Source organism: Letharia columbiana (genome assembly GCF_014066305.1).
Source record: "Letharia columbiana isolate WasteWater2 chromosome Unknown Sc0000006_s0, whole genome shotgun sequence".
NCBI lineage: Eukaryota > Fungi > Ascomycota > Lecanoromycetes > Lecanorales > Parmeliaceae > Letharia > Letharia columbiana.
In genome coordinates, this window is record NW_023501042.1 from 757,279 (window position 1) to 773,497 (window position 16,219).

The 16,219-nt window shown below is 51.5% G+C and overlaps 6 protein-coding genes across 6 annotated transcripts; 5 read left to right on the forward strand and 1 right to left on the reverse strand.

Moving 5' to 3' along the window:
* Positions 1 to 26: 26 nt before the first annotated feature.
* On the forward strand, positions 27 to 854 carry HO173_002904 (uncharacterized protein; the record flags this gene model as incomplete). Its single annotated transcript, XM_037304835.1, has 3 exons — positions 27 to 192; positions 245 to 419; positions 476 to 854. 3 exons carry the CDS (start codon positions 27 to 29, stop codon positions 852 to 854), a joined length of 720 nt encoding a protein of 239 aa, XP_037168328.1.
* A 1,350-nt stretch (positions 855 to 2,204) lies between these two features.
* HO173_002905 (uncharacterized protein) lies at positions 2,205 to 2,706 on the forward strand (the record flags this gene model as incomplete). The annotated part of the gene is made up of 4 exons (XM_037304836.1): positions 2,205 to 2,274; positions 2,337 to 2,432; positions 2,493 to 2,614; positions 2,677 to 2,706. 4 exons carry the CDS (start codon positions 2,205 to 2,207, stop codon positions 2,704 to 2,706), a joined length of 318 nt encoding a protein of 105 aa, XP_037168329.1.
* Positions 2,707 to 4,995: 2,289 nt separating this feature from the next.
* HO173_002906 (uncharacterized protein) lies at positions 4,996 to 7,022 on the forward strand (the record flags this gene model as incomplete). Its single annotated transcript, XM_037304837.1, has 9 exons — positions 4,996 to 5,420; positions 5,472 to 5,587; positions 5,633 to 5,942; positions 5,996 to 6,073; positions 6,123 to 6,346; positions 6,404 to 6,515; positions 6,563 to 6,667; positions 6,727 to 6,902; positions 6,955 to 7,022. The coding sequence occupies 9 exons, from the start codon at positions 4,996 to 4,998 to the stop codon at positions 7,020 to 7,022; spliced, it is 1,614 nt and encodes a 537-aa protein (XP_037168330.1).
* Positions 7,023 to 9,527: 2,505 nt separating this feature from the next.
* On the reverse strand, positions 9,528 to 11,270 carry HO173_002907 (uncharacterized protein; the record flags this gene model as incomplete). The annotated part of the gene is made up of 1 exon (XM_037304838.1): positions 9,528 to 11,270. One exon carries the CDS (start codon positions 11,268 to 11,270, stop codon positions 9,528 to 9,530), a length of 1,743 nt encoding a protein of 580 aa, XP_037168331.1.
* Positions 11,271 to 12,777: 1,507 nt separating this feature from the next.
* On the forward strand, positions 12,778 to 14,438 carry HO173_002908 (uncharacterized protein; the record flags this gene model as incomplete). Its single annotated transcript, XM_037304839.1, has 3 exons — positions 12,778 to 13,193; positions 13,263 to 13,348; positions 13,402 to 14,438. 3 exons carry the CDS (start codon positions 12,778 to 12,780, stop codon positions 14,436 to 14,438), a joined length of 1,539 nt encoding a protein of 512 aa, XP_037168332.1.
* A 631-nt stretch (positions 14,439 to 15,069) lies between these two features.
* On the forward strand, positions 15,070 to 15,899 carry HO173_002909 (uncharacterized protein; the record flags this gene model as incomplete). The annotated part of the gene is made up of 2 exons (XM_037304840.1): positions 15,070 to 15,074; positions 15,161 to 15,899. 2 exons carry the CDS (start codon positions 15,070 to 15,072, stop codon positions 15,897 to 15,899), a joined length of 744 nt encoding a protein of 247 aa, XP_037168333.1.
* Between the last annotated feature and the right edge of the window lie 320 nt (positions 15,900 to 16,219).

Sequence of the window (16,219 nt, forward strand, 5' to 3'; positions counted from 1 at the left end):
ACTTCAGCCTGGATTAGGATGCGCCAATGTCATCCTCTACAGATATTGCGTTCGCAGACCTTGCCTCGCACAGGTCAGGCGATGCAATTCCCTTCTACGAAACCGAAGGCCAGATTCTGGAGTTATGGGACCAGCTGAACGAATTGAGACTTGAACAGGCCCTCCTCGAAGCTGAAACTACTGTGCCTCTAAGTGAATAGATCTGTCTAGGTTCCAAGAGCACCGGCTGATTCGCTTCTATCAGTGCAGCAACCTTTGACGGATGAGGAAATGGATTCGCAGGTGACGATTGCCGAGAAAGAGTGTCTGGAGGCTAGAGCTACATATTTACTCAAGCAGAGTGTGGTGGAAGATGTCCTCATCGTTGATCCAGTACTCAAAGCTGTACACTCTGGTCTCAATGCAACGCCTACGGAGAGGTACTCTATCTCACTGGAGGTCTCGATGAGGCTACGCATAAGCTTATGGTTTCTAGAGCTCTACATCCTTTGATCGACCGACGAGACACGCTTGAGATAGCACACACCAATCTGTCCTCCACTCTCCAAACGCTATTGAAGGAAGCTGCCATGCTGTCAGCAGACAGCATCCGCGCAATGGAGAAGAATCGAGCTTTGACCGCGACACTCCTTGTTCTTGCCGAAAAGGTCCAAGCCCAACGAGATGAAATTATAATGGATCCAAGGTTCAGCGCACAGCTTGATGGATTGCGGATAGATGCTGCAACAGCGAGGCAAAGATGGAGGATCATGAAGAGTGTCGTTGCAGCAGTCATAGCCGGGAGCGGGGTGGATTGGGCGCGAGATGATACTCTACGAGATCTGGTATTGGACGACGAGAACGAAGCAGACTGAGGATGCCGGTCAAGGCTTCGCGGAGCTTTATTGGTCGATGTTTCTTCGTCATCGATGGTCTTATGGCACGAAAGCCATCCAACGCTCTGGCTCTCACAAAGATCACAGCGTAATTTTCAAGCACAAGAGAATCGACTACCTATCAAAGTTCGCTCTTTAACGTTGTAAATCAGGAGGACGTGGGTGCGAAAGCGCTTTCTTTAGAAGGCACAAGGAGACAGTGGCACATAGGCACAAGGCACAGAGGCACAGAAAGCGCCAGTCCGATAGGATCCAGGGCTGACCCCTAGATTTCAGCTTCCCTCAGCGTTACCCGGAATAATGGTACGGGTACAGATAGCAAGCAATCTATTGGAGACAAAGCAGGCGGACATTTCAGCCAATTTGCCAAATCCTGGGCGCTACATATGTCTGTGGCTAGGCGTGGAAGTTGGACGGCCTAACAAAGCAAGTAGCACCTAAGGCTTGTAGCGTAGCTTGCTTGCTACCAGCACCACCAGCGTCTTGCACGGCCCAAACACTGCACAAAGGGAAGCGCAGAGGGTGAGAGTGACGATTATTATGCTGTAGAGAATCATGTAGTCTCGTTTTACAGTGGAGCTTTTTCTTTGTGCTTTGTGCTTTGTGCTTCAAGTGAAGGAGTAGGTAGGTAGAGGCAGGAATGCGTTGTTGTGTTGTTGCATTGCGCCTGCTTTTGCCGGCAAGACTGCGGTAGCGGCAGTTACTTACCTTAGTGGTGATTTTCCCCTCAGCCAAAATTGCGCCCTACTATTTGAGTGCCCACTTCCGCTCCCTTCCCCCCCCAAGAATTCTCTCATACAAATTCCTCACCAAAAATCTCTCACCCAACTCTCTCACCAAAAAACAACTCCCACCCAAATTCTGCGTGTACCTCATACATAGTACTCAAGAGTACTGCGCATCTCAGTAAGTACCATCACTAATACATTATTTATCACTGCACGTTCTCTCCCCCACAATTTTCCCACACCAAAATCGCGCGATTTGGTCTTGTTTTGATCCTGTCGCGACCTTCGCTGGCGCTCACTCTGAACGCTTTGCCATGGTCGTCGTTCTTCTTCACCTTCATCGACGAAGCTGACTCTACAACACCAGAACTACCACATATCACACCCACTACAACACTCAAATCAGGTGAGCTTCCCACGTGTGTATCATCTTAGCTGCCTCACGGTTATCTCCTCTCGTCGGCTGTTTTGTTTGGAGCGCAACAATACAATCACTGCTTACTGCAACCACACCCTGGTCCTTCCAGCCAATTGGCTCTGCTTCCAGCGATCTATGTAATCTACGCGTGGACTGACGCGCATATCTGGCAGATCCATCATCATGCCTAAGGAGAAGGCAACCCGCAAGACCAAGGCTAAGGCCGTCTCTGATGGAGGCAAGAAGAAGAAAGGTGAGCTCTTTCGCTGCCTCGATTACCTCCATTGAATCTGAGCTGACGAGACCATCTCCTAGACCCCAATGCCCCCAAGCGTGGTCTGTCTGCCTACATGTTCTTCGCCAACGAGCAACGTGACAACGTGAGGGAGGAGAATCCCGGCATCAGCTTCGGTACGATCACCTCCAAATCCCCTGCTATGAAATCCTTGCTAACCATCTCCCGCGATTCAGGTCAAGTCGGCAAGGTCCTCGGTGAGAGATGGAAGGCACTCAATCCGAAGCAGCGCGAGCCGTATGAGGCCAAGGCCAAGACGGACAAGCAACGCTATGAAGATGAGAAGGCAAGCTACAACGTACGTGACCCTGCCACCTGCCGTTGTTGCCGTTGAGCTGCCCCTAACAAGGTTCCGTACAGGCCAACGACGAGGAGGAGGACGAGGAGTAGACACCTTTCACGACCTCCCGACGACCCAGCGACTCCTTGACCACCTTCGACAGGAGCAGCCAATCCTCGCCATGACGTGGTCGTCCTCGCATCACCTGACGTGTTTTCTACATTTCTTTACAACATCGGATATGTGGCTCTGCTTGTGCGGCTTGGAAGCAGCTCGCAAGAGGCGGATGGAGCCTTGCTTTGAGGCGGATAATTCATGCATTTCTATCCTAGATACCCTGGCTGGGAGTCGCTATCATACATCACTGGCTCTAGATGATGGTGATGCACGGCAGGCTTGCTGAGGGGGCGTGGATGTAGCCGGAGCATTTGTACAATAAAGCTGCCAATCTCATGCGCTCTTTCCCAACCACGCTTCCACTCTCGACCACCATCGCAACGGCTTCTGTGTGTGACGTCTCGCCAGGACACAGTGACGAATCATCGACATTGAGACGAGTCAGCCCACTGTAGCTCCTGTCCGTTCCTGCCTCTGTCAAACTTCCTTTTGCCTCGCATAGTACGCCCAACTCCGCCGGCGCATCATCTTGACTTCTTTGAAAGGGCCTTTTCACTCTCGACCGCACCCTTGGCTGTGGGGACTTTCCTATTCCCGACTATAGCTCCTGTCCGTTCCATTCCTGCCTTTGTCAAACTTCCTTTTGCCTTACATACTGACTGCGCTACGCCCAACTCCGCCGACGTATCATCTTGACATCTTTGAAAGGGGCCTTTTCGATCTCGATCCCACACCCTTGGCTGTGGGGACTTTCCTGTTCCCGACTGTAGCTCCTATCCATTCCATTCCTACCTTTGTCAAACTTCCTTTTATCTTGTATACTGACTGCGCTACGCCCAACTCCTGCCGACGTATTATCTTGACTTCTTTGAAAGGGCCTTTTCACTCTCGACCACACCCTTGGCCTTTGGAGACTTTCCCGTACCCTTGGCCTATAGCTCCTGTCCGTTCCGTTCCGTTCCTGCCTTTATCAAACTTCCTTTTGCCTTGCATACTGACTACGCTACGCCCAACTCCGCCGGCGTATCATCTTGACATCTTTGAAAGGGCCTTTCACTCTCGATCTCACCCTTGTGTGGGACTTTCCTGTTCCCGACTGTAGCTCCTGTCCGTTCCGTTCCTGCCTTTATCAAACTTCCTTTTACCTTGCATATACTGACCGCGCTACGCCCAACTCCGCCGGTATATCATCTTGACTTCTTTGAAAGGGCCTTTTACTCTCGACCACACCCTTGGCCGCGGGGACTTTCCTGTTCCCGTGCGTTTTCAGATGTCATGCTCTAGTGTCAAGCTAAATCCCTTTTCGTGCGTCGGTTCTGCTACCCACCTTGTCCCTACCACGTGGGTGAAAAAAAAAGCCTGCACACCCTCAAAATCTGCAAATCCAACACAATTTGCCAACGAAAGGTCTTATCGAGAAGATTTTGCTCTGGAATAGACAGATGTTGGCATAAAGAACAACTCTCATGGCAAGTATTAGCTTGTGAAGAGGGTATTGAAGGTATCATTTCAGTCCGTAAAGGCAGAAGGATTGCTTGGCGTGTGCAGGCTTTTTTTTTTTAATACCCGCGAGCCTACCAAATGGGCAGACGCCGGGCGATCGCTGCTGATGCGTCTTCTCACCATGCTCTCATTCATTAATAATGCTATCCGTGTACAGATTCTGTATGCATGTTGCAATTTCCAGACGCTCGACCGCTGCAAGCTCTGCCATCCTCAACCAATGGTGCCGTCGACCCGCAGCAAAGACCCTGCACCAGTGCACATGCGTCCTTTTTCCACACCGCTAGTAGGGCGCGCGATTGACTTTTTCTACCACTGATGTTTGAAATGATCTCATGCACGAACGGGCACCGTCAGAACACAAAGGACCTTTCAAGGCGGCACTAAAAAGGAACAGCCTAAGATCTGCCTTTTTCTCTCTCGCAAGGGCCGAGATCCTTTCCTTAGCAAGCAATAGCATACCGGGTATGTGGAGAGTGAGAAAGACGGTCCCATTTCCAATTGGCTTTTCCTTCGCCTGCCGGGCTTTTCGGATAACAAAGTTGACTTTATATTTGAACACGTCAATCCGCGTTTGGCGCAACAGTAATCTCTCACAAGTAACCGTAACTTCTTATTATACCTATTCCCAGTCTCCGATCCCTCACAACCTCTCGCCTTGCTTTTCTCCCAACGTGAGTGATGATTGCGCCTTCGAAACAGATGATGAATAACGCCACGGAATCGGACCCGATCTCGCTCGACCGGCGCGGAGACCCACCTGCGACTCTGAAGAAGAGATGGCGTCGACCCTCCTAGCCGTCGCCGAAAAGGCCCAAGACGTCGCCGCGGCCCTGGAGAAATTTTTGGACCCCGTGCATGATCAGTCAGCCGAAATCACCGCGCTAATGGCCGAGTGCCTCTCGACCAGCTCAGCCTTGCGGGAACTCGATCGGAAAATCGGCGACTTCCCGTATCATCGACGTTATCCCGACATTTCGGCTCATCTGACGACTGTGAAGAGCAGCTTGACTTACACAATCAGAGACGTCGAGAGGCTGTTTGGAGGCGTGGGCAGGGTCGCGGTGGTACCGCGCGCCGAGTACGGCTACGTGTGGGACGATCTGTGTGACTTCTTCCGCGCCGAGAGCGGTAATACTTTACGGCGGCGATTGGAAATCTACTGCACTATTTTAGAGGAATTATCAGACACACTGATCGAAGGGTGAAACGAGTTCGGAAACATTTATCTCGCTGTACGCTAATAATATCCTAGCTTGCCACGCGACCCTGACTTGTTTGATGAATTGGTTATCAAGGTTGAGAAACTGCTGGATGCACAGGACGATAGCTTCGCGAGAGCTTTTGACGGAATTGGCCTCGGAGATCCAGGTCAGTAGCCCTATTGGGAGAGATTTCACACACTAACCGTCGTAGTTGTCAATAGACCAAATTCATTCGAAAGGAGAAGGCCCCAAGGCCAGAACGTACCGCAGCCACGACGAGAGCCTCAACCGGACCCGCGCGGGGGAGGAAGAGGCGATCATCGTCACCCAGATATGGAACACGACTTTGGTAGAGGCGCCCATCGACCTCCGCCCGCCCCTGATATTCCTCGCTCGCCAACCACATCCAATACCTTCTCCACTCACTCCTCGAGCATCAATTCCGTTCTCAGTAGCCATTGGTTGCCAGAGGTGTTCCGTCAAAGCCGACCTGCAACACTGTTGGGGGACACTGGTCAGACGTATGTCATGCTAGCATCAGTCGTTACTCGCACACCCTCTGACCGCCCCTTAGATCCGCTTCTCTGGCCCACGCCATGCCGGGCTCCAGCACCAGGCTCGAGGAAAATGGTTATGTCAACGTGGTCGAGCTGTAAGTGGAACAGACTACGATGAGTCCCGTCACCATGCTGATCTCCCAGACCATTTGAAAACGGTGATCTCCTCGTACGACTGTATTGGCGATCACACGATTGCAGATCTAGATTCCTATGCCGCACCATACGTCCCGCTCGCTCACGGAAGGATGTCGTCTTGCCTTTGGTATCACTGATCGTGTCAAGGAGTGGCCCCTTTCTAGAATTCAAGGATGTCGGTGAAGGAAACCCCAAACTCTGGGCGTGTCTCAAATTCTCCAGCTACGAACGTAGGTCCCACATCCCCCCGAAATCAGACGGTCCACCCACCTAACGAACGGACCAAGTAATGGTGCTGTTCTTCTGCACTTTCCTGGCTTTAAGGTCCGAAGACCTAAAGATGCCCTGGAAGACCATCAAAGACTACGACGTCCACAAGGAAAAGGAGTTATTCGCAGGGTCAGTACCGGCCGGTGCTCGTCCGATCGAAGACTGACGCCACGCAGACGTATCGTCGACGACCGCTACGAGCACGCCCTCCGACTGTTCCAGGAAAAGGACACCGGCGTCGTCCGACTCCAGGCCTCCGCGCAAACCGGCACGCTCAAACGGTAAGCAGTGGGAAAGGCAACCGCAACACCGATCGCGGGCCGCGCTGACGCCGTCAAAGGAAGCCCATCTGGACCGCCTTCGTCACCCACCAGATCATCTCGCCCACGTGGATGTCCCGGGACACCCCCGGAGTGGTGCACCTGGCCGATCTGCAGCGATACGTCTTCACCGAGGAATACACCCCGCAGAGGACGCCGACCGGCGCGCACGAGTTGACTTTTATCTTGCCGACAGGTACCGTGCCGCTCTGCGAATTTGTACGCTGGTGGCATGCTGACGTGCGCAGATGCCAAGGACTTTGTCAAAGCCGTCAAGAAGCTTGCCAAGAGCCTGTTGGATCGCCGGGGTCATTGATGACGGCGGCGGTTTTCGTGACGGGTATCATGATTATGATGATGATGATGACGATGACGATGACGATGACATAGTGATAACGACGATGATAACGATGGTAATGACATGGTGATCACGACGAAGATCCTTTAACGAAAGTACGGTCATGGGGATGCTTCGTCGGGAGTTGGGGCGGTTATAACAAAAGCGATGGATCCGTGATACCCAACTCAATTTTTCCCAGCGACTCAACTCGACTCGACTCCTTTCCTTTCCTTCCCTTCCTTTCCTTTCCTTTCCATACATCTCTACTTTCAATACATCTCTACTTTCACGCATCCGATATACCTAATGCTCTAGCTATAATAAATCCACCTCGCTGTCAAAATACCAGCTCCAGCTCCAGTACCGTGAGTGAGTGACTGACGTGTAGATTGCAACGTAACCATTCCATTCCATTCCATCTCCAAACTCTCCCCGGGCCAGTATCCTTCTCGTCGACGTACCGGCCTCGTGAATCAGGGTTGCTTTGATCCCGCTTACAGCGTTGCTTGTAGCGATCAGCATCCCTTGTTCCCGACAGGTGTGAGGCTGGGGACCTTTATTTCGAACACTCGCTTCTGAGACGCTGCTCCCTTGCCGGCGGGACAAATTCTCGCAAAGACCGGGGTCTGGGGTGTGGTGTGGACGGAGCCATAACTGCTGTCGAACTTTGTACCTATCCGCGCTGGTCACGGAATGCCTACCTAATATGGGCTTGGCGTAGCGATCTTTTAGGCATCCGCGCATGCACCGGCTCCGTGGAAAAATTCCGGGTGTCGGCCAAAAACACCCTCGTGGCGGTTCGGTGTATCACTCCAACAACAACGATCACGTCTACGATAAAAAACCCTTTGAGTGTCATAAATGTTACACGACAAGCGGATCCAAAATCAACACTGATTCTGTAAAATCTAGTCCTTTGGGGACTGAGTGTGGTGCGGAGATGAAATCACGATCGTCGCTGTTCCGGCAAGATGGTTGACACGAAGCTTGCCGGACGATGGGATGGGGATGGTGGAGGGGGTGTTTGGGTGAGGCGGGGCGGGGCGGAGGGAGCGTGGGATGCGGAGGGGAGTGGAGGGGTAAGTTCCAGCATCGACGATACCGGCGGTGCTAGACCCGTCCGCGGAGGATCGTATGTACGTTTACTCTGCTCCTGAGAAAAGGGTGTGCCTGATGATGTTTGGATGTAACGGTTGGTATTTCCGATGGCTGGGGGAGCGGCTGGCTGGGTGTTAGAATCGGGGGGGATCGTGCCCCGGGTAGGTAGGTGATGGGTGCCAAGACGTTTGACACGGTGAGGTGAGGTCGGGGTGGAAGGCGCGCTGATTGTTCTTTGGAGGTAGGGTTAGAGTAGTCGTTTGGTAGGGATTGGATGGAAGGATTTTTGTTGCGGAAGTAAGGTAGGTGTGGAATTGGAAGGTAGTGATTAGCGCAAGCAGAAGGTTAAGCATATCTTCGTATTCTGCCCGAGATTCGCGGACGGAAGGTGACCACTGATAAAAGGCAGCGGGCACCAGCGATCTTGCATAAAATGCTGACAACCCCTAAGGCGGGCCAAGGCAGCGGCCAGATAGGTGGCTGATTCGGACACCGTGGTCTGCTTGGGCGATACACGCTGGCTAGCAGCGGAGCAGTTATACGGACCGCGGCGTAAGTAGCTGGGTGCACAGACTCTCGAACCGTTGATGCCGGAAGAATTAGCAATTCAGGAATCTCGTGGTCTATTGTTGTTGGGTCGGAAGACATCGGATGTGGATCCGAAGATGCGAATGACTGGAAGAATGAGGAAGGGGTCTTGTCCTGATACGGCGTCGCGGTAGGGGTTTTCCCAGATATATATAACCGAGAACGTAGAATGCGCCGCGTGTTTATCCTCCGTAGGTTGGATAGACGCGTGTATAGATGTCAAATCATCAATAAATCAAGGTAGTAATTAGGCAAGCTACATCACCTACCGTAATCGACGGGTCATTGTCAACAAGAACTATGTCTGGGCTTCGAGAACTCTTTACAATCGCATGCGAACCAACCTTCCTATTGGCACAATTTTGTAAGTCAGCTTCATTTGAAAGAGTTGTAAGCAAGCATCTATTTCTGGGAACATCGAGCTTTGTCATTCGACACATCACCTACCTACTTCCTCCTCTTGAATTGGCCCACAACGTACTCGCTCCTCTTGATCACACGTCACAGATACGGAAGACCTCATCCTTAGACGAGTTGAAACCATCCGGTGTTGCAAGTCTACTTACATAGGGAGAGGCCGGCGGCGACGACGTCGCTCTGGGGAATTCCAGTGGTAGCCATCTCCGTCCGTGCGCTAATGGCGTGCTTACCTTACTCAGGATTCTCGAAGCCGAGTCATTCTCGTTGAACCGTTAATTACGTTACATGTTTCGTGCATGCAATCGAGGTCCTCGCTATTGCCCATCAGTTGTGCCCCCATGATCCGTGCCTATACCGCAAGTCAAAATTGTAAATTCACCCATGTAGTTTGTCGTCGGCGGCTTTTCTTCGCTCCGTGTATAAGTTGACTTCGTGTGGTATTGATGTATTAGGAGATGCTTCGTTCCCAATTGCAACTTCCGATATTTGCGCTTGGGCTTCTCGGAATGCGAAGTCCACAAAGAAACGCCTTTCGCCAGGCGCAACTGTTCTCCATGTCAAGATCGCAGACACCCAACAATTGTCTTGTAGTATCTTGGAGACTCGGTTTTCTGTTCCGCGAGGGGCATGGATTATCGAACCGTCCACGTACTTGTACTTGGACATTTGACCGTACTCGTCCATTGATTTTTGGAAGGTCGGATCGGCTGAGGGAATGATGAGATCTATGCACGGGACACCGTTGAGTGCACGCAGGATCACTCCGAATAGTTGCTGACTGTCACCTCGAGTACTCTTGAAAAGTAGTGCTACAGAGCTCTGGCCCGTCCCCAGCTTAATTCTCCAGACGCTCTCGTCCTGTGCCCCATCCCCAAGGTACAGCTTTGGCCGACAACCATAGGCTGGCGAGATCGTAAGTCCACGCTTCCACAGGGACGATGCGTTGATGAACAATGACCGTCGTTGCTCATGAGGCTCGTAGAGGACATGTGCAGGCCGGACGTACACCAACCGAGTGCAATTCACATTGATCGGCCACACTGCTGGGTTCAATTTCCCAGGTGACCACCTGACAAAGTCATCTCGAGATATTCTCTTCAGCTCAATGTCAACGAGCCATTGGACCGAACCGGCACCTGACTCTGGCTGCCGTCCGCAATTGAGCGGTAGGAATGAGAAGCCCTGATCTGAGATAATTGCTGCTTCATGCTTCTCGCTGGCAAAGATCTCGATGGCTAGACCTCTATTGGTCACCGCGTACGGGGCTCTACGTACGTACAACCGGTGACCATCGATGATTTGAACCACATCCCCGGATTCAGCAAAGGCATGTGGTGTTTGTGCGAATACACCGCTCTCGAGAAGTTCGCCGTCCATCCAGGCGAATATGGATTCGTCATCCGATATCTTCACGATTTCGTGCTGAAGCCTTATGAAAGCCTTTCTTCCTTCACCATAGAGCAATGGCATGCTTACGTCGAAGATACCCATTAAACTGTAAGCTATGTCTTCCAGTCTAGTTGTCTTCCTTCCAGAAGCCCAGGACATCTTCTGCGCCGCGCTTGCACCGCTGATGTCAAACATATGACCCTGTTGAACACCAGTGATGAGCGATATCTGGTCTTTGAGACTCGACTTTGATCCATAATAATGCCAGTTCTTGTCGTAGAACTCCACGTTCCCAGGCGCCAAGAGCTCTTGCAACGTCCATCCTCTGGTGAACCATCTGCTCTTACGAAATGTCTGCTCATCTATAGGACTTCCCATTAAGAGTTCGTCACGCATACAGAAATCGGCTAGGTAGGCATAGCAAATCCGGGCATTCTGGTACCATCGGAACATGGAGTTGATCGCTTCCGACAAATCTGCACTGCTGGTCTTGTCGATGCAGCATGTGTCTATCCAGACATATTGATATCCGTAATGAGCTGCTAATTCACAGCAAGCTCTTATTTTCACGTATCCTTCCAATCCATCCAGTTGCCCTGCTTCCACGTTCTGCAGGTCATGGAACGACACTTCTGCCTTGCCCCAGGTGTGAGAGAGGATGGCATACTCTGGGATGTCGTCTCCGTAGAACTCGGAGAGCTTGATGGTGGAGGTGTCTAGGAGGCGCATGGCCTAGGGATAGGGTTTGGGACGGCCTGCGTTGAATGGGATCTAGGACGCTGTTTCGATGTTAGTGCCTGTCACCCACTCTATTGGCGTACAAGGGTGCCTGGTTACCTGTCTTTACTCTCTACCGCTAGTACTGATCTGACTTGGGGATCATACCAAGCTTCCCTCATAATCTCCGCAGATGGAAGGTGTGATGCCCAGGCTTCGGAGCCCAGGCAACAACCAGATCAATAATCCTCACAGCCTCATCCTACACCCTGCCCCTCAACGTCTTGGCATGAGCCCCGGTTGCCGCTTTAAGCGGATCGGCTGCCACTGTTTTGATTACTAGCCGTAATTTTGCCTCGTGGGGATGGTTTCGACTTGTACAGAAATACTTATGGAAGAAAAATCAGAAAAAGCCGTGCATAAGTTGCCGAGAAGGGAGCAGGTTCTCAAAAAGATGGACCTTTGATCAAATGGCTTATTGAGTGTACAATTATTGGATTTGTTTGGGATTTTGTCTTTGGACTGATCAGTCACAATAACGATTCCTCCAATTTCCAGGCAGTGTGGTGATCTGGACATGTGTCGCGGATCCATCACAAGCTCCGTATTCGTTGACATTAACAGACTCCATGCCAGGATTCGAAGCACATGCACAACGAGGGCAGACTTCTGCCTACTGGCTAAAAGCTGCGTCGCCCAGAGTCCACATCAAGGTGCCGACCCTCGTGAACCCTACATCCATGAATCAACACCTTAATTCGGAATGTGATCGAGGACACAGTCTGGTTCGATAACGTCGCCCCGCGCGCACTGATAGTCGCTTCTCCTGGCAATACTGCTGAGCCGACTCCTCCAAAATATGCGAGTCATTGATCCTAATTCCTTCTGTCCACGAAGTCCCAATCCTATAGTCTCAAAACAATGTCCGATGTCATCCGGAATGCTTTATCATGGCGTGTACAATCTCTACTCCATGGAAGGAGATCATCTGAGTCTCTCCTCCACAAGTGCCTCGTTATGAAGCAATGCTCGTCCGTCTTCCCGCAATGGCAGTCACCCCGTGTTGTATAATTACTATGAGAATGCTCACGAGTCACAGGACATACTGTACTTACTGCCGACGTACCAAGTGAGTGGGTTTGTGTCCCTTTCTGCGAAAGCCGTGGTCCGCCTCTTATGCTGTGATTACTTAAACGTAGCAACACTGCTCGGTGGAATAGATGACATGGCCAGCAGATTAGGGAGTAACGCTAAGACGTATTAGCGGAGTTTCTTAGCAAGCTCCTTCCCTTCACGGTTTAGCGTCGGCCGGGTTTTACTTCGGAAATAAGCGCGCTCGGTCATGCACAGATTCGTCATCAAGATTTTGCAGATTTATGTATTATCTTGTGCTCCATCATCTCCGTGTCTATATACTTCTGCAGCCTATAGCCGTGTGTTGGTGAAGGGTTAGTGATATCGAATCCTTGTAATGCCCTTCCTTCGTCCCTAGTGGTCTTTCTTATCCAGGTATACCGATATGGCATCATCTGTTGAGAACGAGGTGAAAAGACCCGAAGGCAGCGACACAGTCTCTTCTCCTTCTGTGCAGTCCTTGCAAGGGAACACCACAATCTGGCAAAGGATCTACAGCATAATCGCCTACACGCCCAAAAGATGTCGCTACAATCCAGACAAACCTTTCGAATTTTCAATGCCATTGAACCTTCTTTTCGGCTTTGCGGGGGCTTTTACTGTGGCCAATTTATACTATTCCCATCCGATACTGAACAAGCTGGCGGATGATTTCCATGTCAACCAAGAACGGGTCAGCTTGATTCCTACGCTGGCCCAAGCAGGATATGGGGCAGGGCTATTGTTCTTGTGTCCACTAGGGGATCTTTTTCAAAGAAGGCCTTTCGTTCTACTTTTGGTGTGGTTTACGGCTACTTCTTGGTGAGTAGATCCATGTGTTGGCGTTTGAATCTTCGTAACATCTATGCTGATGGTACTGTTGGCTTCAAGGATAGGACTATGCATTACGAATTCCTTTCCAGTATTCTGCTTTCTCTCGTTCCTTACGGCCTTGACGACTGTGACACCGCAATTGAGTACGTACACAAATTCCAACTTCCCGAGTGATCCCATATTGACGACTGTGCAGTGCTTCCCCTCGTCGGCGACCTCGCCCCTGCGCATCGGCGCGCAACAGCTCTTTCGATCGTAGTCTCCGGCCTCCTCCTCGGGATCCTCATAGCTCGTGTTCTCTCCGGCGTCGTCACCGAATATACCTCCTGGCGCAACGTCTACTGGCTGGCCTTTGCTCTTCAGTATCTTATCTTTATCCTCCTTTGGTTCTTTCTGCCCGATTACCCCAGTACCAACCCCAACGGCCTCAACTATTTCAAGATGCTATGGAGTATCGTCACAATGCTCTTCAAGCATCCTGTCCTCATGCAGGCCTGTCTGGTGGGGTTTTGTACGTCTACGACTTTTACTTCTTACTGGACGACCTTGACTTTCCTTCTTGCTGGAGAGCCTTACAATTTTAGTCCGTTGTATATAGGCTTGTTTGCTCTGATTGGCATCTTCGCAATGTGTTTCGGTCCTCCGTATTCACGCCTCGTCATCGACAGATTCGTGCCACTGTTCTCCACTATCATCGGCGAATTCATCTGCATTGCCGGCATCTCAATCGGTACATACACAGGCACTTTTACCATCGCAGGCCCAATTATCCAAGCTTTCATGATCGACCTTGGGCTACAAACCAGTCAGATAGCCAATCGAACAGCGATCTATGCGATTGAACCCAAGGCGAGGAACAGAGTCAACACAGCTTTCATGGTCAGCGTGTTCATTGGCCAGATTGTGGGAACATCCGTGGGGAATACGCTGTATGCGCAAGGGGGATGGCACAAAAGTGGAAGTGCTAGCGTGGGCTTCATTGGAGCGGCTTTGTGCTTCTGTTTTGCGAGGGGGCCCTGGGAGAAGGGTTGGGTGGGGTGGAGAGGCGGTTGGGGAATTAGAAGGAGGGATTTGGGGCCAGAAGAGAAAGGGCAACAGCAGGAGCAAGATGCGGAAATTGCAGGTAACTCTACAAATAACGAGGAGAGCGGTGAGGAGAAGATGACGGATGAGATGGCCGCTGAAGCAATTGAAAGCGGCGAGCCAAAGGGCTCGCAAGGAGAGAAAAGCTGATGCTGCTAGCCTGCAGCAGCCGATGTTAGCATTCTTTGATGGTCCTTCCTCGCGAGGCAGGCCCCTTTTCTTTCTGAGAAGGGGCGGTAGGTTCTTTGCCCTATTTTGAGTGTCGAGTCCTGATTGGACGAGGCCGGTATGGACCTGCATCTGTTGCTGGTAAAACTTTCAGGGGCTACTTCGCCCCCAGCGAAGGTGAGGACAACTTCTACAAGAGCTCAGGGTTCCCCCGACGACTTTCAAAGGGTTTGCTCGACACCACTGCTACCTTTGCACCCTCTGATTTGACGACCGAATCGACCATCTTTTTCATTGGTCGCCCCGTTCCTGCACGAAGAGCGCCCCGTTCCTGCGCCGACAACGCCCTGCTTCAGCCGCTCTCGACGCCCGATAGCGCCATGGAAGAAGGACGGACCAATCTCGTGCCGAGACTGCAGCAAGATGCATATATGCATGACTTAGCCGCAGCTCAGCCCGGGTAGGTTTTTTTTTTTTTTTTTTTTTTTTGACTTAATTTGACCTTCAGGCCCAAGCCTTCGATTAGCCCGTGAGGTCTGGGCGAATCAATACGTGTGCCTGTATGCAGGATGCGAAGCTTCTTTTTCGACCTCGGAGCTCCTGGAACAACATAATGGCGTCCATACATTTTCGGGCACCTCACGTTTGCCCCAAAACACTTTTGCTGTCGACATCGCCTGCAACGATGATACTGCTGTTGCGAGTAAATCTGGCACATATACCCCACAGTTTCATTCAGTTGCAGGCTCTTCAGAAGGCCATTTCGGCGCTTCGTTCGATTACTCGGGGCTGCCGTACTCGGTGGGAGACCATTCTGTTGTCAACGACTACAACAACAACAACGGCTATGCACCTTGCGCTGTAACCAACACTCGCGCACAGGGACCACCAGCTGCAGGCCTGCCAAACAAGCACATCGCTGCTCCTTTCGAGTGGTCTGATCACTTGCGCGTTGTTGAGAATCCCTTCTCCGACCAGCCTCACGTCTTCGGTACGGGTCCGGTCGACCTTCTAAGCCCAGCGCTTGCAGACTCCTGGAATAACGACATTCCTGCTGCTCATTGGCATAATCCGGACCGGTCTCGCTATCTCGAGCAACCTTTTGCTTCCAACGCCGCATCCATTGGCAACAACACCGTTCTCACGGGACCCACCTTTTACAATAACGGACAGATCGGAGCAGGAAACCCGTTCCCCATTCCCGCGTCCAATATCAATCTCGTTCCTTTCGACATTGGACCGCCAATTCCGCCGCGTCCAATGTGCAGAGAATGCCATCAGACCTTCGGTCGTCAGTCCGACCTAGAGCGCCACGCCAAGATCCACCAAGCTGGTTCCAAAGTCTTCCAGTGTCATGTCCAGGATTGCAGTTACAGCAGCTCTAGGAAAGACAAGCTTGGCGAGCATGTCAGACGTCGCCACGCCTCAGCGGGAGCCGCTTGACTAAGATTTGCCCCAAGTCTTGGACACGCTGGTCAGCAAAGGTGGAAGGACAGCGTAGGGGAATGGAAGGATAGGATCTAGTTTCAACAACAGATCATGTGTTATTTTCGTGGGGGAATGGAAGGATAGGCTCTGGTTTCAACAACAGAGCTTGCATTATTATCGAGGACGATGGAAAGTGGCGGATGGAATGCTGTCGATGACCATTGGGACTGCGTATTAGATTGCCACAGGCTAGATTTGAAAGACGGCATTCAATGATTTAGATTACACAGTAGTACTGGCAGTCCTTGTCGTTGCCCATCATTCTGTGCTTTCTC